Source organism: Corvus hawaiiensis, chromosome 5 (genome assembly GCF_020740725.1).
Source record: "Corvus hawaiiensis isolate bCorHaw1 chromosome 5, bCorHaw1.pri.cur, whole genome shotgun sequence".
Taxonomy (NCBI): Eukaryota; Metazoa; Chordata; class Aves; order Passeriformes; family Corvidae; genus Corvus; species Corvus hawaiiensis.
The window spans coordinates 47657819-47678770 of record NC_063217.1 but is presented as its reverse complement, the minus strand read 5'-3'; the positions used below and the strand labels follow the sequence as shown (position 1 = coordinate 47678770).

Genomic DNA, 20952 nt, shown 5'->3' with positions numbered 1-20952 from the left:
GTATGAATTTGCTGGCCTTTGTGTATTGCATAAGCACAGCTGTATGCTGCAGGTTGCAGTGTTGCAATTGCTCTTATTCCTTCAGTCTTTGCAGGTGTTTGCTAAGCAAACAGAGCACGGAGGTGTGATGAATCTTGCTATTGTTTTGAGGGGTGAAGACTTTGAGGAGTGTCACCAGGTTCTGAATATATTTACCTTACCATCTTGCTTGCATGTATCATAGCTGTCAGGTGAATATGTTTTAAAAGCCCTGCTTCTCAGTACAGTCTTGTGAGAGAAAGACTGCCTTGAGCAGCGCCTTACTACTGATGAAGGTAGTTTGAAGAACTGTATCTGTAACAAGGCAGTATATCAGTGGCCAGTGTTTTATGACTACAGTCCAGGGTGTCTTAAATGTTTGGAATGGATTTGGATGCAAAATCCCTATTTTTCATATTTCTTCTGTTTGTATATATGCTCATGGTATCCAGCGAGGTTTGCTATGCACCAAGGAAATACTTACACTCCTTAATTCACCTGGAGGATTCTTAATGTCTCTCTTGATATTAGAAGAGTTGAAGTCTGTAACTCTTCTTTCTCTTGTCCTGGACCAGCTTTGTCTTTTTTGTGTTTTGTTTCTTTTCCCTGACTGTCATAATCTCTAGAACAGCTTCTTTCTATATTTCTAAGTACCTTTGTACTTGGAGAACTGAAATAAGTCCTTATTTTTTCCCTTGTTTTCCTCCTCCTTTAGTAGTCTCCAGAGGGTTGAAGTATACCTCCCTCTGCTTGGCAATCAAGGAGAGGTTAGAGAGGTTTGGAGTGAAACTGCCTGAAAGAATTGAGTCTACATCTAAAGGTAGAGGTTGAAAGAAGTGCTTTTCCTAGCTTGGCAGAAGAGAAGAGGATTTGGTACTCGATGCAAGAGCAGGAAGAGTCCAAATTTTCATAATTCAGTACTCAGAGTTGCTTATTGTTCCTATAGACTGATAACTCCATTATTGTTATTATTGTGCTGCTCCACAACTATACAACACGTGTAAAACATTTGAGGAAGTAAGGTTGGCTGCGATAATGGCACCAGACAGAGCAATTGATTATGTGCTTGAGCTGAAGAGTAAGGCACTTTTTTTTTGTGGTACAGAAACATGATAGCTCGTCTTTGTAGCTGCAGTTCAACAAAGTGCATTAGACGTGAGAATATCAAGGTCAGTAGGGCTGCTCACATGCATGCTTAAGGTTAAGCATACTTTAGAGTGTTCTAACTGTGTTATTTTGGGGACCTGGAATAGTCATTTTACCATCTAAGCTTCTCAGTAGTGGAAAAATAGAAATAAAATTTGGGAAGTTCAAATGAAAAGGAAAAGAGCTGAATCAAGCTTGAAAGACTGAAGTTAAAGGGTGCAAGTAAATGCACAGTGAATTGATTTTTCGTTTGTTGAAAATCATCTTGTTCCTGCTTTGGTGGCCTAAGGGATCACACATCTGACCTTGAGGATTCTTTTACACTGCTAGAGCAGAGCAAAAATTTTTTTTCCGGAAAGGAAAAAGATGATGGCACGTCAGTATAAATATGCAAAAGATGTGAGGACTAGTAAAGAGATCTGATATACAAAAAGCTTCCTGGCCTGCTGCGCATTAGAAGAAAAATGAATGAATTAATGCTGTAGTTGTATAACCCTGGAGCAGAATTCCCTAACCTTGTCTGGCCTGGTTCAGTTCCTTCCGTAGGCAAAGACAAGGTGGTTGTTGATGGCTCTGGATTACTTGTCTCTCCTTTGTCACATCACAACTGTATGGATTTGATTGGGTTCACAATGTTTGTTTTCTTTTTTTACCTTGCTGTTGTAATTCAGTTTAATGGCAGCCTTGATATTGGTGTGACTACTTTAGTGATCAACCCTGCCAGAGCACTGCATGAACTGGCACTGAACTGCAGTTACTGGGAATAAGTAGTTCACAGAGTAGCCCGCCCTGTACTTTTGAACTCAGTGGTTTGTTTTTCTTTTTTTTCAAGGATAACATGAATTGTCTGCCATTCAGGTTCTTTGTTGTTCTTACAATACCTGTATTAATCCCCATCTGAACTAATAATTCCCCAGTTATCTGCATGGATAAGGGATTCCATGTTTTCCTTTTAACCATTGCGTGAAAGATTTATTTGGGGTAATTTATCCTTCTGATGCTGTTACATATTGCGTGTCATCTTTCCTTGAGAATTGTTTTTGACCTGTGTACTTGCTCTTGAGGTCAAGCATGATGATCTGCAGTTGCTTGAATTGATATCCCCCCCTTATGAGGAGGCACTGAACTAGCAATGTCACCTGTTGAGGTGAATTTATGGCACTTTCTTGCCAGGTCTTCAATAAAAATGATGTACTGGTTTCTTCATCTTTCTTGGATGGTGCACAGATAGGAAGGTGCGTGTTCAACTCTTTTACTTTTGTGATGTTGTGCAGTTTCCATTTCTTCATAGTACTATTTTTCTTTTGTCTCCACATTCTGTATTGCTATCCTATTTAAAAACTGAGGCAAAACTGGTGTGAAGAAAACCGATGCAGCCAAGCAGAGAAGAAGGATGTTCTGTCTTCAGATAGTGTTCAAGGCAAGAATGAGTAAAACATTAAAACCACATATTTCTTCATGAAGGAGTATGTCTTTTCTATCCATACATTGCAGCTGGTTGTCAGCAGCAATGAAATATCTGTAGAGCTTCCCAGGTGAAGCAATGTCCAGAGAGCAAAACGAAGATGGCGAGGTCTAGAGTCAGTGAAAGGAGCCAAGGAAAGCTGAAAAACTGACTGGTGGTTGATGGCTTCCTTGTTGGCAGAAGAGCAAAGTGTTATCTTCCAGAGGGAACAGCATAATTTTTCAGGGATTGGGAAAATAACAGGCATGGAATTTTACTCTGCAAAGAGTACAAGCAGTGATTTGAGGCTTTTTGAAGAATGCAGGGAAGGGGACTGGTTATATAAATGTCTCAGTATATAAGGACTATTTCAAATAATTTGCAAACAAAAAAAAGCTCTCAAAGATATCTCCAGGAGACTGTTATTCATAGATAGTGTTCTTTTTTGTCAAGTATCTATTCTTTGAATAGAAGCTTTATTCTCTGCAGTACTGCACTGCACACTGCATTGAGATAAGAGGTCTGACGCTGTAATGTTTTCAAGCATTTATTTTAAAAATGTTATCATCAGAAGATATTTTTAAATAGCTGCCTGTTCAGTAGGGTACAGATTTTTGAATGGCATGTTTCCTTTCTCTAGTCCTGTATTTTCCTTTGGTCACCTAAAAAGTAAGCGGTTTACTCTTTTGAAAGCATTCCCTTGGGTTTCGAAATTAAGCCTTCAGTATTTTCTGCTGTTTCAGTAGCATTTTCAGTTCATAACTTGATTTTTTATTGGCCATAGAACATCATGGTCCACATCCTTCTTTGCTCTGCAAATTTCTATTTGCTTGCCTTTTAAGAATACAATGCTGTTCTTGTCAGTTTGATGTTTATTTTGTATAATGGCAAGAACATTTTGGCATAAATTCGGAATTCAGTTTATTCTTTCAGTTTGGACAGGCAAACAGTCCTGTCCTTACACAAGTAGCAAACTCACAGCAACTTCATCTGACTGTCACCTTCAATGTCATTACCTCTTGCCGTGTGTGTCTGACATGGCCCATCCAGGTGATACAAGTGACTGACAAGGCTGCCAGCTGTTCTGAGGAATAAACCTAATAGTCTGGATATAGGAGCTTGTCTCTATCTAAAAATTAAAATCCTGTGATGCATATTGGTGCTTTTGAATACCTCTCAGATCCTCACATCTACCACTGTCAGCCCTAAAGTAGCAGCATCTCATAATGAATGATTCTGTGCAGTATCTCTTCATTTTCTATATGCAGTCTACTTTTACTTTCAGGGAGGTAACGTGGGAGGGGCATAAGTAACAAAAACCAAACATGGAATGTCATCAAATCCAGGGAAATTGGGCTGTTTGTTTCTAAAAAGCTTCTGAATAGATTCGTGTAGGCAGCTGGACTCAATAAAATATGTATCTTGCCTTTACGAGCTCTGTTCCTACAAACAGTGGAAAAGGAAGCCAGAGCCTTGAGAATCTTCCTTCTGAATAGCTGAGAAGTGAGAATAATTAATAAAATCCCGCCTTTACTAATATTTTTATAAGTAATTTTGGATGATCATATTACTCTTGCTACTTCATTATATTAATAATTACTACTCTAATAGACTCTACTTAGAGGATTAAGCACCATGGCTTCTGTAGCTAAATACTGTTTTGCAGTCACTGACTTGCCCAAAAGTCATAAGGCAGGATGGTGTGTGTTCTGCTCCTGCCTGAACTCCTGCTGTGGGCTTCCCTGGAGTGGTAGGCTCTCAGTACTCTGCTCAGGAGTGAGACATGGTGTAGGCTGTGCTGGCATCTTGGCTTACATCCACCTTTCAGTAGGGCAGTCAGACGCTCACTTCAATGTATGGTCAGTCTGAATTAACCTTCTTCAGGACAGACTTCTGCTGTGGCTAGGCTGTTGCAGGAATGAATGTAGGGAGTCTACATTTCAGCTACCTTAACCTGCAAGGTAAATCTTGCATGTTAAAGGCAATTTTGTGCTGAAATTGAACAGATAATCTGGTGCTGACTGTTACCGGAACCATCCAAAAACCTGGGTGTCCATTTTGCAGTTGTAGAGAAACTTAGTTTTTTGTTCTTCTTAAGCGAGTGTCTTGTTAAAAATGCGGGCAAAGCAGACCTGTGTGAAAAGGCATTATTTTCTCAGTAATATACTATTTCATATGTGGCTCTGATGGTTAGTCTCTTGTCATCTCTTGCCCTGGGAGTGAAGGATTTAATCTGTCTGGCAGAACAGAGAAAAATAACCTTTCCTTTGAAAGGAGGTGTGCAGATTCTATTTACTTTATGGCAGTCATAGCCAAAAATCTTTTGTGAGCAGCCTTTCCAGTAGAGAAAGACAATTTCTTTCCTATATGCACAAGAAAAAAGAATTTATTATAAAATTAGAGGGATGGAAAGAGCAAAAACCCAAAGCAGCATTGTATGTAAGTACAAGATTAAATATGATACTTGTTTCAGAATACAGAGAATAACATTTCTGTGTTTGCATTGCTGAACTTCCCCACAAATCTAAAAGATAAGTATTTTAAGTGATGGCTTTTCAAATGGTGCACTATCCTCTGGGTGATGGATGAGAACTCTGATCAGTGTTTTAGAAACTGTTGGTCCAATTATCTGGTAAATCTTCCTTCCATGGATCTCTCTTCACTTGAAATCGTGTTGAGCTGTGCAGGGAAACCTGTTCCTGCTCACTGGCGGGGCAAATGTAGCTCCATCTCCAGCATCTGCATACTTTTGTCTGCCTGTGCTACTGCAAGATGGTGGATAAGAGTTTTTCTCCTGAAAAGCTAGCAGACCAGAAGGAAAATAATTTATGACTTGCGTGCATTGTGTCTTCTTACCATATGTGGCTGTAATTTCATTATAGGATATTCTGTCCTTGCTAGGGCTGGGGGCAGCACCTTGGAGAAGGTAAGAAAAAGAGGAAGGAAAAGAGGAATGTGACTATTTGTTGAGACCCTTCTTAGCTGCTGGCTAGGAATCCCCCTGCCCAAAAGCTGAAAGTATCATACTTCCAAGGGTGGTTTGAGTTGCTGAAGGACACCACTGAAGGAAATCTTCTTGTGAAGCGCCATCTGTATGCTCAATAATTATGTGGGCTTCCATATCTAAGCATAACCTTCTCTTTGGAGCAAAACAGTAAATATAGAAACTGTCTGACAAAAACCAGAGGCAGACTGACATCTTACACTGTTGGACTCCTAGAGAGCCCACTGCCAAGGGTCAGGACTGCTGGTGTGACTGTTGAATGGAAAAAGAGAAGCCAGGAAGTTTTTGTACTCCCTCTCTTTGAATATTTCCTTGCCTGTTTCTTGCCTTGTGTCCTTTATCTAAATCCAAAACCATTTTGATTGCAGTAAAGGATGTTATGGCTGGAACTGTTTTAATGGCACAGTGTGATCCAGCAAGAGCTGTCCTTTCTCTGGGTGTTTGTTCTTCCTCCCTGCAGTTTTTGTTGTGCTGCTCCCTGAAGACAGACCCAGTTCTCTTTTAACCTGTCTTTGCTCCGCTTAAGGGATGCTCAGAGGATGGCAAAAAGGAGAGGCAGCATCAGGAAGCAAGTTCTGTTAGTAATAATCTCACTATTTCCTGCATCAGTAACTGGGCTTTTATAGGAAGGGATAAGCAGGAATCCTAAATTGTTGTTGGGGAAAGTACAGTATGATTTCTCCTTGATGGTATGTACTCTCTGGGAGGAGTGGTAATACCGAGTTAGCTCATGCCGAACTAACACACCTAGGACACAGTAGATAGAACCTGTGTTAACTCTTTCATGGTCTTTCCTTTTAGGTTAAATGGAGATTTAAAATACTACTTTTTTGAAAGATAACAATGAACTGTGTCTCAGAATAACTTTGAAATAAAACCATAGACTGGTTTAGGAACTGCTGGTAACCACATTACCTAATAAGGTCACTTAAACATATTTTCTTTAGTATATTTAAGATAATTAATGGTTGTGATGAATGAGGAATGTAGGAATACTTTCTGGCCAATTATATTTTGAATTATTTGAGGTAAGCAGAGTCTTCAAATCTAGTGAGATTTCTGAAAGTGAGTGAAAAGGGAAAGCAGTATTTTTTCCTACTTTGTGCAGAACACATTAAAACTACCTTTTAGTGCAGGTTTACACAGAAACCTGCTGAGGTTGTCATGCTGAGGGCTCATGCAGTTTATGTATTTCCTTTCTGTCCAGCAACAGAGAGAGCACCTGTTTTGGAAGATGCTTTATTTATGGATATACCTATGAAGGTAAAGTCCTTTACTTAGTTTTCCAGTAGCAATAAAGTGTGCATGGTGTATCAACAGTTTCCATTTGGGCAGAACTGATGACTGGTGTCCATAATCACCTTGTATAGGGTATGTCTTGAACAGGCAGCCCTGTGTTGTATCTGATGAAACTTGCTGTGCATGAATGAAAGTTGAAGAAGGAATGCTCTCCTTATAATGTCAGCAGTCTGGTAAATTAAATCTCTTTAATTAGTGAGTTAGTATCTCTTTCCTTCTCTCAGACTTCTTTTTTTCGTGTGGTGCTATTTCATTTCCAGTCTTTATAACGAACTATATTGTCATTTAGGGCAATAAATTATTCTTTTGAAGAAATCATATGTATAATCCTGTTACCTCTGAGGAGCAGCTAAGGAGTTTGGGTTTATCTAGTTTGAAGAAAAGGGGGCTGAGGGATGCTCTCACTGCTCTCCCTAGTTGCCCAAGAAGAGGAGGTGGACACAGAGGTGCTGAGCTCTTTTCCCTGGGATCTAATGACAGGAAGCATAGGAATGGTTCAGAGGTGTTCCAGGGGAGCTTTTTAGATCGCATGTTAGCATTTCTTCACTGAGAGGGTGGTCATACACTGGAACAGGCTTCTACAAGATGTGGTCAATGCCCCAAGCCTGTCGCTGCATAAGAGGCATTTGGACAATGCTCATAACCACAAGCTTTAGCTTTTGGTCAGCCCTGAAGTGGTCAGACAGTTGACCTACATGATTGCTGCAGGTCCCTTCAAACTGAAATAGTCTGTTCTATTACGCATTTAACCAGTAAAGCATTTAAAACAGTGAGGTTGATATAAGGGACTGAAAATGTTTACAGAACTTGAGTTGTATGTAGTATTTAGTTATTCTTTCATTGCTGGTAAATAACATAACTGTTCTCAGGTAGACCTCCAGGACACTGGCAGTAGATATTGTTACTGCTGTATTTCCATCTTGTGGTGTCTTATTCCAACAGGAATAGCAGAAAGTGCCTGAGTGTAAATAGAAAATTCATTTTTCCCCCAACTGGTGTTTTAAAAGTTATTTTTTAGTGAGGATAACAGTTTGCATATTTAGATTTCAATCATTTTCTGTAAATTGCAGCTTTCTTTCGTCTTTCCTCTGTGCCCTAAGTCACATTAGGGCACAGAGCTGCTCTTTGCCTGAGTGAGTATGCAGAGACCTCACCATGGCTCAGATCAGGCAAAGCTTAAGTTGAGTTACTGTGACTGATCACTGCTACTGTAAACGTCTTCAGAAAAGGTGTTAAAAGAAAGCTTTTAAAAATGAGACGAAACAAATGGAACCGTTGTATTCAAGTATATAATATCTGTATCATAAAATCTGATGGGGATGATAAGGGATGGGAAAGATGTTCCAAGTTAAGCAGCTGCTCTTTACTCTGGGATACCAGCACGAGTCTTTCATATCAATCCACATATCCTGTTTCCAGTCATGCCATTGTCTCCTTTCTCCCCCTGATTTGTACCAAACTTTCCCTTATCTTCCCACTGTCTTTTGACTCTTAGCTGTCAAATAAAAACCCATGATGAGGGAAAATTTGCCCACAGCAACAAGGCAAATGGGTTACTTTTGGGGAGTTATTTTGTTACCATCTTTTTGTTGCGTGGAAATGCATATTTTCCCAAATGTTTAAACTGAACCGTTGACAGATTAGTTTTCTGTTTGGCGTGACAAAATTGTTCATTATAACAAAATCTGTTACCTATGTTTTGTTATTCTTTTAGTAAGGACTTACTTGCTGTGCTTTGCTTAAGTGTTGCATAAATACGTGTTGGCTCTTTCATTGCTGTGTGTTTGACAGGTTTGCCCTGTTTCCTGCAGTTATAAAGGAGTTCCTCCCTTCTGCTCACTCCTCTGGGGCCCAGCAGGCAAAGGAAATGTTTCGTATTTTTGTCCAGGAGCTAGAGGAGTGATTTAACTGGATTTGAGTTCCTTCCAGGGTATGTGCTGCAGGGCAAGCATGGCAACACACGTGCATTTTTTATGAGGTGGCAGCCTGTGTTTTCTCAAGCTTGTAGAGTAAGTTTAGATACACAGGGCAGCTTCAGATGTACGGAGGAAGGATTGTACTGTTCAGTAAAAACAGTACTTTGGCACATATGTGCGTTTTATGTCTCCTGTTCATTTTCTACCAAACATTAAGAACCCCCACTTCTTTAAATCTGTACAGTTTGTTAGTACAAAATCTGTCCTGTTTGCTACAGCTAAGAGAATATAGATTTTTTGGTTAAAATAAATGCTTCAGTTTTAAATGCGGCTGTGGATTTTCAGGCACACTGTCCCCAGCTTGCTAGCATGTTTTATCTACAATGGAAAAATTGGAGAGACAGCAAAATTTAGTCTGCCCATATTTACTCTGCAGTTCTTTTCAGAGAGAGATGGGATGATGGAGCATAATTTTGGAGCTTGCCTTTATACAGTATGGCTTTCCTGAGGGTTACATTTTATATTTTTCTTGCTAGTTGTCTTCCATACTTTGTGTCAGTTATAACAGGTATTTCTATGGTTTCTCTTTAGAGAATATTCTGGGGAATTGACTGATTTACTTGTTTGTGGATGTTGTTTGGAAAGAGAGGGGAGGGAGCTGGCTTTTGAAAAGGATGCAGTAATATGAGAGCAGCTTGGCTATCTATCCAGTTCTACTGTACTCAAGTCTTTGACAAAGAGAGTTTCTTAGTACTTTGTCTTCCTCCAGAAAGTTTTCCTAGAAATCCTGGAGAGAAAATGCATATGCAGGCATATTACAGAAATGAGAAAGTAATTGTGGCTGAATAATGGAACAGTTTATTAGTTATTAATATTGAGCATGGCCGAAGTAGTGGGAATTACAGTGGATGATTGTTTTTGCTGATAGCTGGAATTAATACAAGAAATGAAGGGCAGAGCCATGGGAATGTTGCCTTTGCAGTAGGCATGAAGAGGTGGGTAATGGGGAAGGATCTTGAAAAAAACCTGTCAGACTTCTTTTTCCATATGTAATTTCACAAAAGATGTCATGAATATTGAACTTTGGTGAAGAGATGAGCCTCAACCCCTTCAGTTTTTCCATCACACCAGTGTGTTTTGAGTTGCTGAAGGTTTGGGTTTTCTTCCCTGTCATTTGACTTGATATTCTGCAATCTTTTTAACTTTTTCAATCTCAGTCTGAAGACATGACAGATGAGAGTGGTGGTGGTGTCTTCAAAATCAGTACAGCATTCTAAAACAGTGCAGATGTAGTGAAAATACTAATTTTTTTACACTTAAGAATAAAGAATGGATGTGTGCATGGTGTTTATATGAGTAGCATGCACTGGTATGGAAAAATGAAACTACTTGTACAGGTCCTCTAAAGAGAACAGATTCTAGAATGTTTGTCAGATGTATTATTTCTAGAGAAAGAAACTATATTGTAGGGTGTGGTAGCATTGTTGAGACTAAAATGATTTATATGGATTACTGTGTAATGGGTGGTTGTAGGTTTTTTCCAGATTTGGGGGTTTTTTTGTTGCTGCTTTGCGTTGTTACTGGCTTGGGGTGTGTTCCTGTTTTTATTATCACTATCATTATTATCATTATGGTCTTGCAGTGTGATGTGTTGTGTCCTTTTTTCTACGCTTTCAGGAAAGTTCTTCTGACTACTGTGATGTGACTTAACTTCATCTTTGTATCTAATGATTTAAGAGTTAAGAAACTTGAAATCCTCTGACAAAGGGCCTTTTTTCATCTTTCTGCTACAATATTGGAAATCTGGTAGCATTGTTTTAACAAATAGATCAGCACTACTGAAAAGAGGCCTCCTAAGAAACAGAATCATTATGTGCCGAATGTGAGCTTGCTGGTGCTGTAACTACACATGCACTGAAGATGCATTTTGATACACCACCTAATCCTTCTTAGTGACCAAACCCCTAATGCGCAATGTGTGTAATTTATGCCTGGATATGAAGACAGCGTTTGGTAACTGCTATATCATATATATGCTTATGTGATAGATGTGCTTTGAACTGATGTCTTAATAGACAAGAATCTCTTCTATCGGTTAAGACCCTGGCAGAGGTTTTGCCAATCTGCACTATATGCAGCTGCAGGTTTTTTTGATGTAGTGCTTTCTGCCAGGCCTTAGAAGAGGCTTTTTTCCCCTAGAACAGTAAATCAAGAATGCTCTACATTTGAGCTCTGTCCACTCAACTGGAAGATGTTCCAGGCAGGATGCTGCTAGCTCAGTGGTTTGGTAGAGTTATGGCCAAAACCAAATGATGTTTGCTTGTTTCTTTAACTTCCACACCCCCCTTTAAAACATATCCCTGAAAGACTTCACTATTAGCTGAGTAATACTAAATTTTTAAATTTCAGTTACAAACGTCTAATTTCAGTCCACATGCACAGTGCCTGACTCATCTCATAGAAGAGGCAGAGTCAAGACACCAAACCTTTCCTCCTTGGTAACATTGCTCCTTGCTGGAACTTGTTCTTGAAGGCATTATCTTCTGAGTTGCTTTTCTGTCACTTGCATATACTAGCATTGCTTTGGTGTTTTTCATCCGTGACAAGAGCTTAAAATTAGGATCTTGCTGTGTTCCTGGTTGAGCCTATTAGACAGCTTATAAAATCAGCCCATTTACTTGTGAGAGACTGCTGAGCAGAGAAGTGCAAGAAGCATAAAGAAATTAACCCTAACAAGTGGGAAGTAAAGTATAATATAATTGTTAGTAAAACCTGAAATTGTAAATTTTTTGCTCATGTGTTTCTCTACATACTTAGTTATAAATGCCTTTTCCCAAATGATATTATTTCAACGTATCTTTGTTTTTTCATTGACTTTTTTTTTAGGCAGTTATTCCCACAACCTTGTGCTATTTGGATGGTTAAAAACCTTCTTGCTCTGATTTAATGCCATATTTTCGTTTCACCTGCTGCTTTACATATAATAAAAGCTAAATGAGGAAGAAGGAATTGATGAGTATTTTAATGGTATGATTGGATCCTTCCAAAAGCAGCCATGTTGAAAGTAAAATTTGAGTTTGCTAAAAAAATTATGTTTAAAAAACCCCCAAACCCAAAAAACTCATCCTGTCCCAACAACCCTAGTAGTCTGTCACAAGCACAAAAAGCCTTGTGCTCTGATTATAACTTGAATGTTTGTTTGAATACTTAAATATTACTCCAAAGACCTCAGAGGATTAAAACGGATGGTGTATGTGGATGTGTGTCATTGATCACTTAGAGGTCTGTGAAGTCTTGGAGTGTCAGGGAAAAGGTGTATTTTAATTTACTTCTGTGCAGTTTATTTCTTTGCTAAACTCTGGATTCTGGCCCATGGATTGCTTTCTTTGTAGCAATGGCAGCCCAAATGTAGAGTTTCCATTCCCCTCTCTCGTCGCAGCACCATCCTTGTTCAAGGTCTTCATTCTCAGGGGCCTGTTTGGGTCCCTGGCCATGGACTGAGCTGGATGAAGTAACAAATCTGATGGAAAAACAAGTTCTCAACCCTCCCAGATGCATCAGGACTCTTGTTTTCCCAACAGCCTCATGCATTCCTGTGCTAGCTGAGTATGTGCTTGGAAAGGCACCAGAAACACTTGTAAATGAGGAAGAATGAGAGATTTTGATACCTGCTGTCTCTACTGCTCTGATGGACAGCCCATGTCCTCTGTGTTGCTTGGTAATTGTGAATATTTGTTTGGAAAAAACAAAAAAAATCTGTTGGAGTGTTCACAAAGATCTTGTCAATCTTCTCATGGGATATCTATTTTCAAGAATGGAAGTTCAGGTTTTCAGGGCAGGCAACCAATAGCAAGTGTTAGGTCTGTACACGGTCAAAAGTCAAATATAGAGCTGCCATGTTTTCTAGTGGAGCAGGATTTCACCCCTGACTTCCAGTGCTGCTAAACTTGAGCTGCCAAGAGAGAACAGGAGGTCCTGAGGAGATCACTTGAGATTACCATGAAACTTAAGGAGCTGAGCTCAGTGAGACCAAACACTGGCACAGGTTGCCCAGAGAAGTGGTGGAGTCTCCATCCTTGGAGAGATGTAAAAGCCACCTGCACACAGTCCTGAGCAGGATGTTCTAGGTGACCTTGCTTGCGTAGAAGGGTTGGATGAGATACCTCCAGAGGTCCCTTCAATCTCAAACATTCTGTGATTCTGTGATACTCATGAATTTTCCCTCCCCAGCCTGGGGCCATGGTTGCACATTCATCAGGCTCACATTCTTCTGTCACGTGTCATTGGCTAGCCTAAAAATTTTCACTGTTTGTAAGTATTCTGGGGATTTAGATTTATAATTGTGATTCCATATGATGTATGACTTCATATGGAAAAACCTCTTTCATTTTTCAGTTTGGTTGAAAATATGTTAATCCTTTTTGTTCCCATTATATGCTGTTATTGGGTAATAATGGCATGGTTTAATTTGTGTGACGTTAATTTTTCGGAAATTTTCTTCACTGTGGAAAGCTGACACATGGTAGTATGGTAAAGCAAAACCTGCTTTGTCCAGCATGACATTTTAGATCTGGCTGGTTCCTGTATTAGCTGATGTGTATGGAGGGATGGGAAGGGAATTCACCTTGGTTTTGAGTGGTGATGCATTGAAAAATCACTGTTGATTTATGCCATGCATTCAGATAGGTTTTTCAGCTTTCAGTATTCAGTTGAAATTTCAAGACTTTTGGGAGAGAGTGAAATAGGGTTATTTGTTTGTAAAGATTGATTCATTATGTTATTTTTTCCCTGCTTCCAGCTACTGGTCTGCTCAACTGCCAGGTGCAAGCAGCCACTGATGTCTGATAGTTAATAAGCATTTGCTGCTGATCAGCTACTGCAGGATACAGCTAGGGCCAGACACAGCAGTGACAGCATAGCCGCAGCTGATCAGAAGTCTTGGAGGTAATTGGTTTTCTCCTGGGAGGGTAACACAAATAGAGCTAGTTAGTTGCCTAATGGTAGCTGTGATTTGAGACACTGATTATCTCTGTTTACCAGTGATGAGTTTCTAGTTCCAGCCTAAATGGAACAGCAGTGGTGTGATCTGGGATCAAGTAGAGAACTTCATGGTTTAAATAATGCTGAGCAAGCTGTAGCCAATGAACTTGATCAGATGCAGTGAATACCAGACACTGGGTGGTTTCTGCTGTGCTTACCTACCAGCTTTTGTCTGACGAGAAAGGAACAGGGACACTGCTTTGCTATAGCGTTCCCTGCTTCCCATTTCACACCTTGTGTTTGCCTTAAGAAATTCCCAGGCCAGCTATCTCTGGGCTACCCAGCATGCAGATGCCCTTTCACGAAACTATAAATTCTAACCTGCCCAAAAGAGCTCTTTAAGAGATGTTCCTAGCTTAGTTAAAGTCAGTTTGACATTCTTTGAACAGAAATATTATGTGAGGTTGATGGTCTGTATTCCTGTACTTGTGCTTAGAACTTGAAATTCATCTCTGCCCATGCACGCATGGTTTGTTTTCAAATGCTTCAAATGAATATTTTATTAGGTAGCTGTGGCCAATTGCTGCAGGATGGCCTTTGATGAGCTGCGTAGCCGAGTGGCGTTAGCTGTGTTGGCAGAGCCCTCTGGTGGGAACGCAGCCTGTGCCAGCAGCAGTCGGTCCTGTTGCCAGTGCCACCCACTTCTCCCAAATGCCGTCAGCCAGACCTCTCTCGGCTCTGTGGTATCCCACCAGCTGGTTGCTCGAGTGGCCAGGGGGTTCCTCTTCATCCCACAGAGCCTGTGGAGCTCACTTGACCTTTTTTTTTTGTTAGCAAACCTGATGGTGTGCTGTTAAGTGCTTGTATCATTTTAGGTTTTGATTTGCAAAATACAGTGGCTCTTTGAGAGTAATAAAGTTAGCCATATACAAGAGAATATTTTCTTAATCCTAATCAGTGTAGGAGAGCCATGATGAAATTCAAGAATTGCATGTATGAATTTCAACCTTGTAAATACCTATTTTTAAAAAGTACTGCTTAATAAAACTAACTGTTCTAATCAGGCATACAGGGGGACATTTCTAAATCAAGAGCCACAGCTTTCCTTTTTCATTGGACAGTAATGCTTGTGCTAATCAAAGTATTAGAGGAAACAGCTTTTGTGTGATAAAATACCAACTTACTGAGCACGAAGGAAAAAAATGTTATTACTTCTCTAACCTAGTATGTTCAAAAGCCTGGTTAGGACTGCTAGATGCATTGCCAAACCAGAATGTGCAAAGAGGTACTTTAATCTGGTTACATCTCTAAAGTGTTGATATAACACGGGCCAATAACTCTACTGCAGGAAATCCAGCTGTTTGAGATTGTTGCACAAACAATGCAGTAGTCATAAAGAGTCTCTTTTTCTTCCTCACATGCTGGCCAGAGCTTTTCAGTTACATTGATTTGAAACACTCACAACTGTGCCCAGTATTTTATCTTCATTAAAATAAAAAAAGAGGAACATGTACTATGGCTTAGAAAAGGCTGTTGCCTGTGGTGGACAGGCCCCCCTTCTGATGAAGCTGGAGAGTGGGAGCAAGTCAAAGGCAGTCATATTTCTGTGTCACTTGATTTGCCTCATGATGAAGCTTTCCTTAACATAGACATAAATTCTTTCAAAAGCTAAATTAACCTTCCTGGCCTCTATTTGAAATAACCAGTTTCACCTTTGCTTTGAACTTACCTGCTCCATTGCTGGGGTTCAGCAACACAGAACAGTTCTGTTAGGAGACCCATCATGTGAGTGGCATGGTGGAACTCCTTGCTTCACGTTGTTGTGAATTCCCAAAGCTGAATATCATTCAGAAAGCGATTAAACACACCTGTGAAAGGAAGAATCACCAGTATGATGAGATGTAGATATTGCCTTTGAAAATTCCATGTCTACATCCAAGGGAATGGGGCAGGAAGTGCATGGCTGTGTGTACTCACCCTCCTCCTTACCCTTGTGTGAAGGCAGGATGCTGAAATAAGGGGACTCCTTAAGGCGAGGGCTGGTTTTGTTGTGGTTCCTGTGATCCTCTGCTGTTAGCTGGAGGAGCCATGGTGGGGGGAGTACCAAGCTCTTTGCTATGGGTTGGGACTCTAACCCTCCTCCTGCACCCTACCGCTGTTCATTAAGGGATGTTTTCAGATGAACCTTCCATCTTACCTGCTGTCCGGTCTGGCATTTTCCATGGCCCTGTGGCTTTCCTCACCTGTAATGGGAGTTTCACTGGAGGCTTATTACAATTGCACATAGGAGGCAGCACAAAGGGGTTTTTTTCTTCTTTCATGACAGCTTCTGTTTCCTAATTTTCTTATAGCATTGTGGTTAGAGGCTTTAATTCTCTGGCAGATGGTATACGGTATGTTTTTCAAACCCTGTACCTTTTGGGTCTAGGACACACTCTCTTCTGTGACTTCATAAAGCTGCTAAGAAGCTATTTTTCTAATTTCTGAATTAAAATTCCATTCCACTTGTATTGCACAATGTCATCATGATTCAGCTTTGTAGAATACTGTCTTACTTCTGTAGGTTATCTTGTTCCATGCTCTTCTTAAAATGCTAACATGCAGTTTTAATCCTGTGATGCAGCAACCCTTGTTAGTTATCTGTTTTAATTCAGGACTTCAAATGTAAATGTTGCTTTAACATTACTCGTGGTTCTCTCTAATCTCAGAGTCTCATAGCAAAATCTGTTGCAGAGTTCATCCTCTTTTGTCTGTGCTTTTCATTTGAAGCGTGTATTTTGTTGGAAAGTGGCTGATGATATAATACCTGGATTTTTTTTTTAATAATCCCTGCTCTTCTAAAGAACTTAGTGAAGTGTAATATTACCATTCAAATAGGCAGGTGAGAGCCTTGGAGATCGGTAATTTGTACCTTTTCAAAAGCCGCACTGCCTTGCTTTGTCTTGGAATTTATTATGCTTCCCAAGTATAATGTGACATACTGAATAGGGCAGGGGGTGGGGACATTGTCTTCAGCTGACATGCTGCTATCAGCGGGACTGTGTTTCTGGACACAAGATTTCGCAGTCATTGGTTGTCCGAAGAAAGCCTTTCCATCTGAGGATTGGACAAGAAGATGCGTCAATTTGCTGCCCGTCTCCAAGGTACTGGTGATGCTGCCTCCACAAGCTGGCTAACGTCACAGCTCCATCACCCAGCGGGGTGTGGGCTTTTTTCTCCTCTTCTGTTTTAATTCTGTATTTGCTTCCTACTGCATTTCTTAATCTGTCTTCTGCCAAATGCTAACAGCATGATATTTTGCAATCATTTAGGTGAATACAAGAAAGACGAACTCCTGGAAGCTGCTAGGTGAGTGCTGCTTAGAATATAAAACATATTTTGGGGGTGGAAGCAGGCGAGGAAAAGGGTTTTTTAAAATAGTACTGTTTTGTCATTGCCTTTCCATGAAATGCTGCAAGCAAACCACTTAATTAGCATAAATCTCTTCAGACTTTAGTCTGGTACAAATGTAAAAGCCTATTTATGTAATTGAAATCCCCCACTATGGTGGTTATAAGGTTAATATTGAGTTTTTGCTTTAAGCTGCTTAAATCCTCTTTATTGTTTTGTGACTGTTCTTTTTAGGGGCAATTTAAATATTGGAATCTTTCTTTTCTTTTGGTTTTTACTGCTACCATAGGATGTATTTTGAAAATAGGATTTATCGGAACAGAGCATAAGGGAGCCTATACAAAAGGTGTAAAGTTCAATTGTATATTGCAAAGATGCTTTTCATCCTTCCTTCTGACTGCACAAGATCATTTTATATAAACCGTTAACCCTTCTAAAAACATTTATTTCAACACATGGTTTTCAGAGGATCTACAGAATTAGAAAAAGGGAATACGAGGTTAAGGAAAGAAACTGAGGTGTTTTTGCATGATCTGTTGCAACACATTTAACTGTAAATTTAGTATTCTTTTCTGTATTTACCCTTGGTTTCGAAATGTTCAGAAGATTCTGTAGCCTTCCAGCACTCTCCCTGCCACAGTACAAATTTCAATATACTAGACTTTGCAAAATACTTGCTAAGGAGATGGATATCAAAGAGCTCTGCCCTTTTTTCCCCCTTTCCCTAATCATCTTCTCATTTACAGGAGTGGTAATGAAGAAAAGCTGATGGCTTTATTGACTCCTTTAAATGTGAACTGCCATGCAAGTGATGGGCGTAAGGTAAGTTAATACCTGCTTTATATTTCAGTTATTCAAGAAAGGCCAATTTAAGCATACTGGTAAGCATAAATGTATAAACCAAGGTGGGGGGGGAACTAGTGATGCCTTTTTACCATAAAATTAAATGCTGTTATACTTGACACTGGCAGTTGTGACAGATTAAGTCGGCAGATGTGGATTTTGTGTGTGTCTTTTAAATGTCGAACCCTGGTCTCCATGTAAAAGAAACTTTAAGATCTTTTGTAAGAAAAACAAAATGTACTGTTGCAGATGGATAAAATAATGAAGGGAAGAAAGCTATTATTTGTATTTGAACATTGTCTGGGTGAGGTGGTTGGTATTCAGCTTAGCTCCTAATATACTGCCACGTAGACTGGCACTGTATTGCTATGTTTAACACCTTCTGCATTTTCTTAAGTTTGACATTATTGTTTTGACTTTCTCTGGCAGAGATGTTTGAATGAGTTAAATTAAGAATTAGGCTGAAACTGGAGGAGGGAAGACCATACGGAGTGAGAATTAGATCCTATGATTTTTGATGTTTTAGACTTCAAGATGATAGTCTGTCTAGACTGTTGGATTTACAAATGTTGGGGGGGGTTTTTTATTTGATTTGTTGGTTTGTTTTTTTTTTTTTTTTTAAACTGTGTACCAGAATGTTTTTAATATGTATCTGTTAAAGTCTTTCACATGTAGCAGTACATCTCATTTTTGGAGAGAAAAGCATGGGAGCGTTTTCTTTTATAGTTTTTTTTTATTTTTGATGAAGTGTGTTGAAGCACAGTATAAACATCTGCCCATCCTGGAGCTGTTGTGGAACAACCCAGTTCCACTGAAGTCAGTAAAGATAGGTCAGTTTGCACTTACTTTTGATGAAAAGGTATGTTGTTACTGAATATAAAAAATTTAGCTCCATTGTACAAAAATTCATAATTTTTATACACATTTAAAAATGTTTCTCAATTGTAGTATCTACAATACATACTACGTGACAGAAAACCGAGCCAGTTTTTTGCTTATTTACATTTATCACTGATTGAAGGTTGATGCATCTTCCAGGTTTTGAAAACAATTGATTTTATGAGCTGAGGACAGGCAATTGAACAAGGGCTTTATTTAATTTAGCGGTGTTGGAACTGATGAAACACTCCCCACATTTTAAGGTTAAACATATTGCCCATATTTCCTGAATTTACTTTTCTTTTTTTAAGACTTTGCTGTTCAAGTAGAAGTGTATTTAGGTATTAATAGTGCTGTGTATTATAATTAAACAGGGTGGTGTACAGCAGTGCATTACTCAGTAATTGAACCCCCATCACTGTTGATCTCAGGCCAAATGCAGAGTTAAGATTTCTGCCAGCAGGGCAAGGAATAAGCCCTTGCAGATATTTTCTTGAACATTTATCACTTCAAAGTAAAAATTAAAAAAAACTTACAAAGCTTTTAAAATTAATACTGAAAGTATTTCTGTATTATTGCAGCCTCTGAATTAGTTAGAAAATGTATGCCCAAAGCTTGGAAAGCATATTGCAGTTAAAGCTTATGAGTGTGGACACTAAAAATATGATTGGTTGGTTGTTGGTAAGTGCACTGGTTACTGAAACTCCTTTTAAGATGCCTTGCCATTGATAATAATTAGCTTTTTTTAAAATTATGTCTACCAGATACATTTTTTTCTACTGCACATATGTACAGGCTGTGGAAGGTTTAGTAATGCTTTGTGGCAAGTGTGCTATATAACTGTTAAGTATTTAATTTGTAAAGCAAAGCTTTCAGGTCCTCTACTAGCGCAAGATCACTTGGGGTTTGATCATTTTGAGCTTTGCTGCAAATTAAGTGAGCTTTTCAGCCTACAGCACAGAATTCTTGTAAATGGAAGTCTCCACTGGTGTAGCTGCCTCTAGTTGATCTATGGTGATTTACACTAGCTGAGAATTTGTCCATTTTGAAAGTTGCCTTTTGCCTTCCTTGATGCTTTTAGTAATTATTTTTTGCAGATCCTCTGAGTATTCAAGCCTCAGACCTAGGACAGTGTAAGGCCAGAGACTTAACGCAGCTCTCAGGGCCAGGAACGCAGACTCTGCGGATTGGCCCGAGATTCTCAGCATCACGCTCACTCTGCAGTACAGCTGTACCCACAAACTCTTTCTTCAAGCTGTGCATTCCTTGATTTTCTGAGATTCCCAGCTCTATTCTGATAAGGAAACATTTAGCTGCGTGGGTGAAGAAATTGAGTTCTAGTACTGAATGGGTAATTATTTTTTCTGTATTAGCAGTGGTATTTTTTTTCCCCATACTTTGGGGTGCAACTGTATGCAGTTTACTTTTTTTCCCCCCCCCGGGGATTTTTTCTGTGTCCCATGCATACTAACATGTGGTGTTCTGGATTTCTGAAACACCACATGTGCTGTGAAGTTGTGCTTTATAGAATGGGTAAAAGAGGTGGAAAACTCTGACAGTGTCTTGCTGGTTTGAAACCAGCTAAGGTTGGAAATAAAAAAGATTCATTGCATTCTGGGGGCTGCTTTTAGCCTTTTTGAGGAGTATTGACAGCCAGAGTCTGATTCCTACTAGACAGGATTCCATGATTCTAAACCAGTTACAGCTGATGCTGATAACCATTGTTCCATCTGTTTATTTAGGATAGAGGTCAAGACAAATAGGAATGAAAATTGAACTTCCTTCTTCCCCTCCAAAGTCACAGTTTAGGTAGGTTATGGACACTGTAGAAATGTTCATATTACTGAAGCTTTTGAGCTGTTGTCTGAAGAGGGAATATATTCTGTGGGGCTACTCTTGCAGTTATTTTCTGGAGGGAAAAATGAAGGCGTGTGCAAAACAAAGAGCAATTTTATACATCATCTAAAGCATTTCTGCATACCAAGGGTCATGGTAGTTTTTGGGGTTTTGATGACCAAGGAATATCAACAATA

General features: G+C 39.5%; 1 protein-coding gene across 1 annotated transcript in view; it reads left to right on the top strand.

The window, feature by feature from the left end:
• The window catches only part of TNKS (tankyrase), a 138302-nt gene that overhangs the window by 53873 nt on the left and 63477 nt on the right, over positions 1 to 20952 (top strand). The window contains exons 4-5 of the mRNA XM_048302994.1: positions 17119 to 17155; positions 17944 to 18019. Of these exons, the coding sequence (XP_048158951.1) occupies positions 17119 to 17155; positions 17944 to 18019 (113 nt within the window). The remainder of the gene's footprint in view (positions 1 to 17118; positions 17156 to 17943; positions 18020 to 20952) is intronic.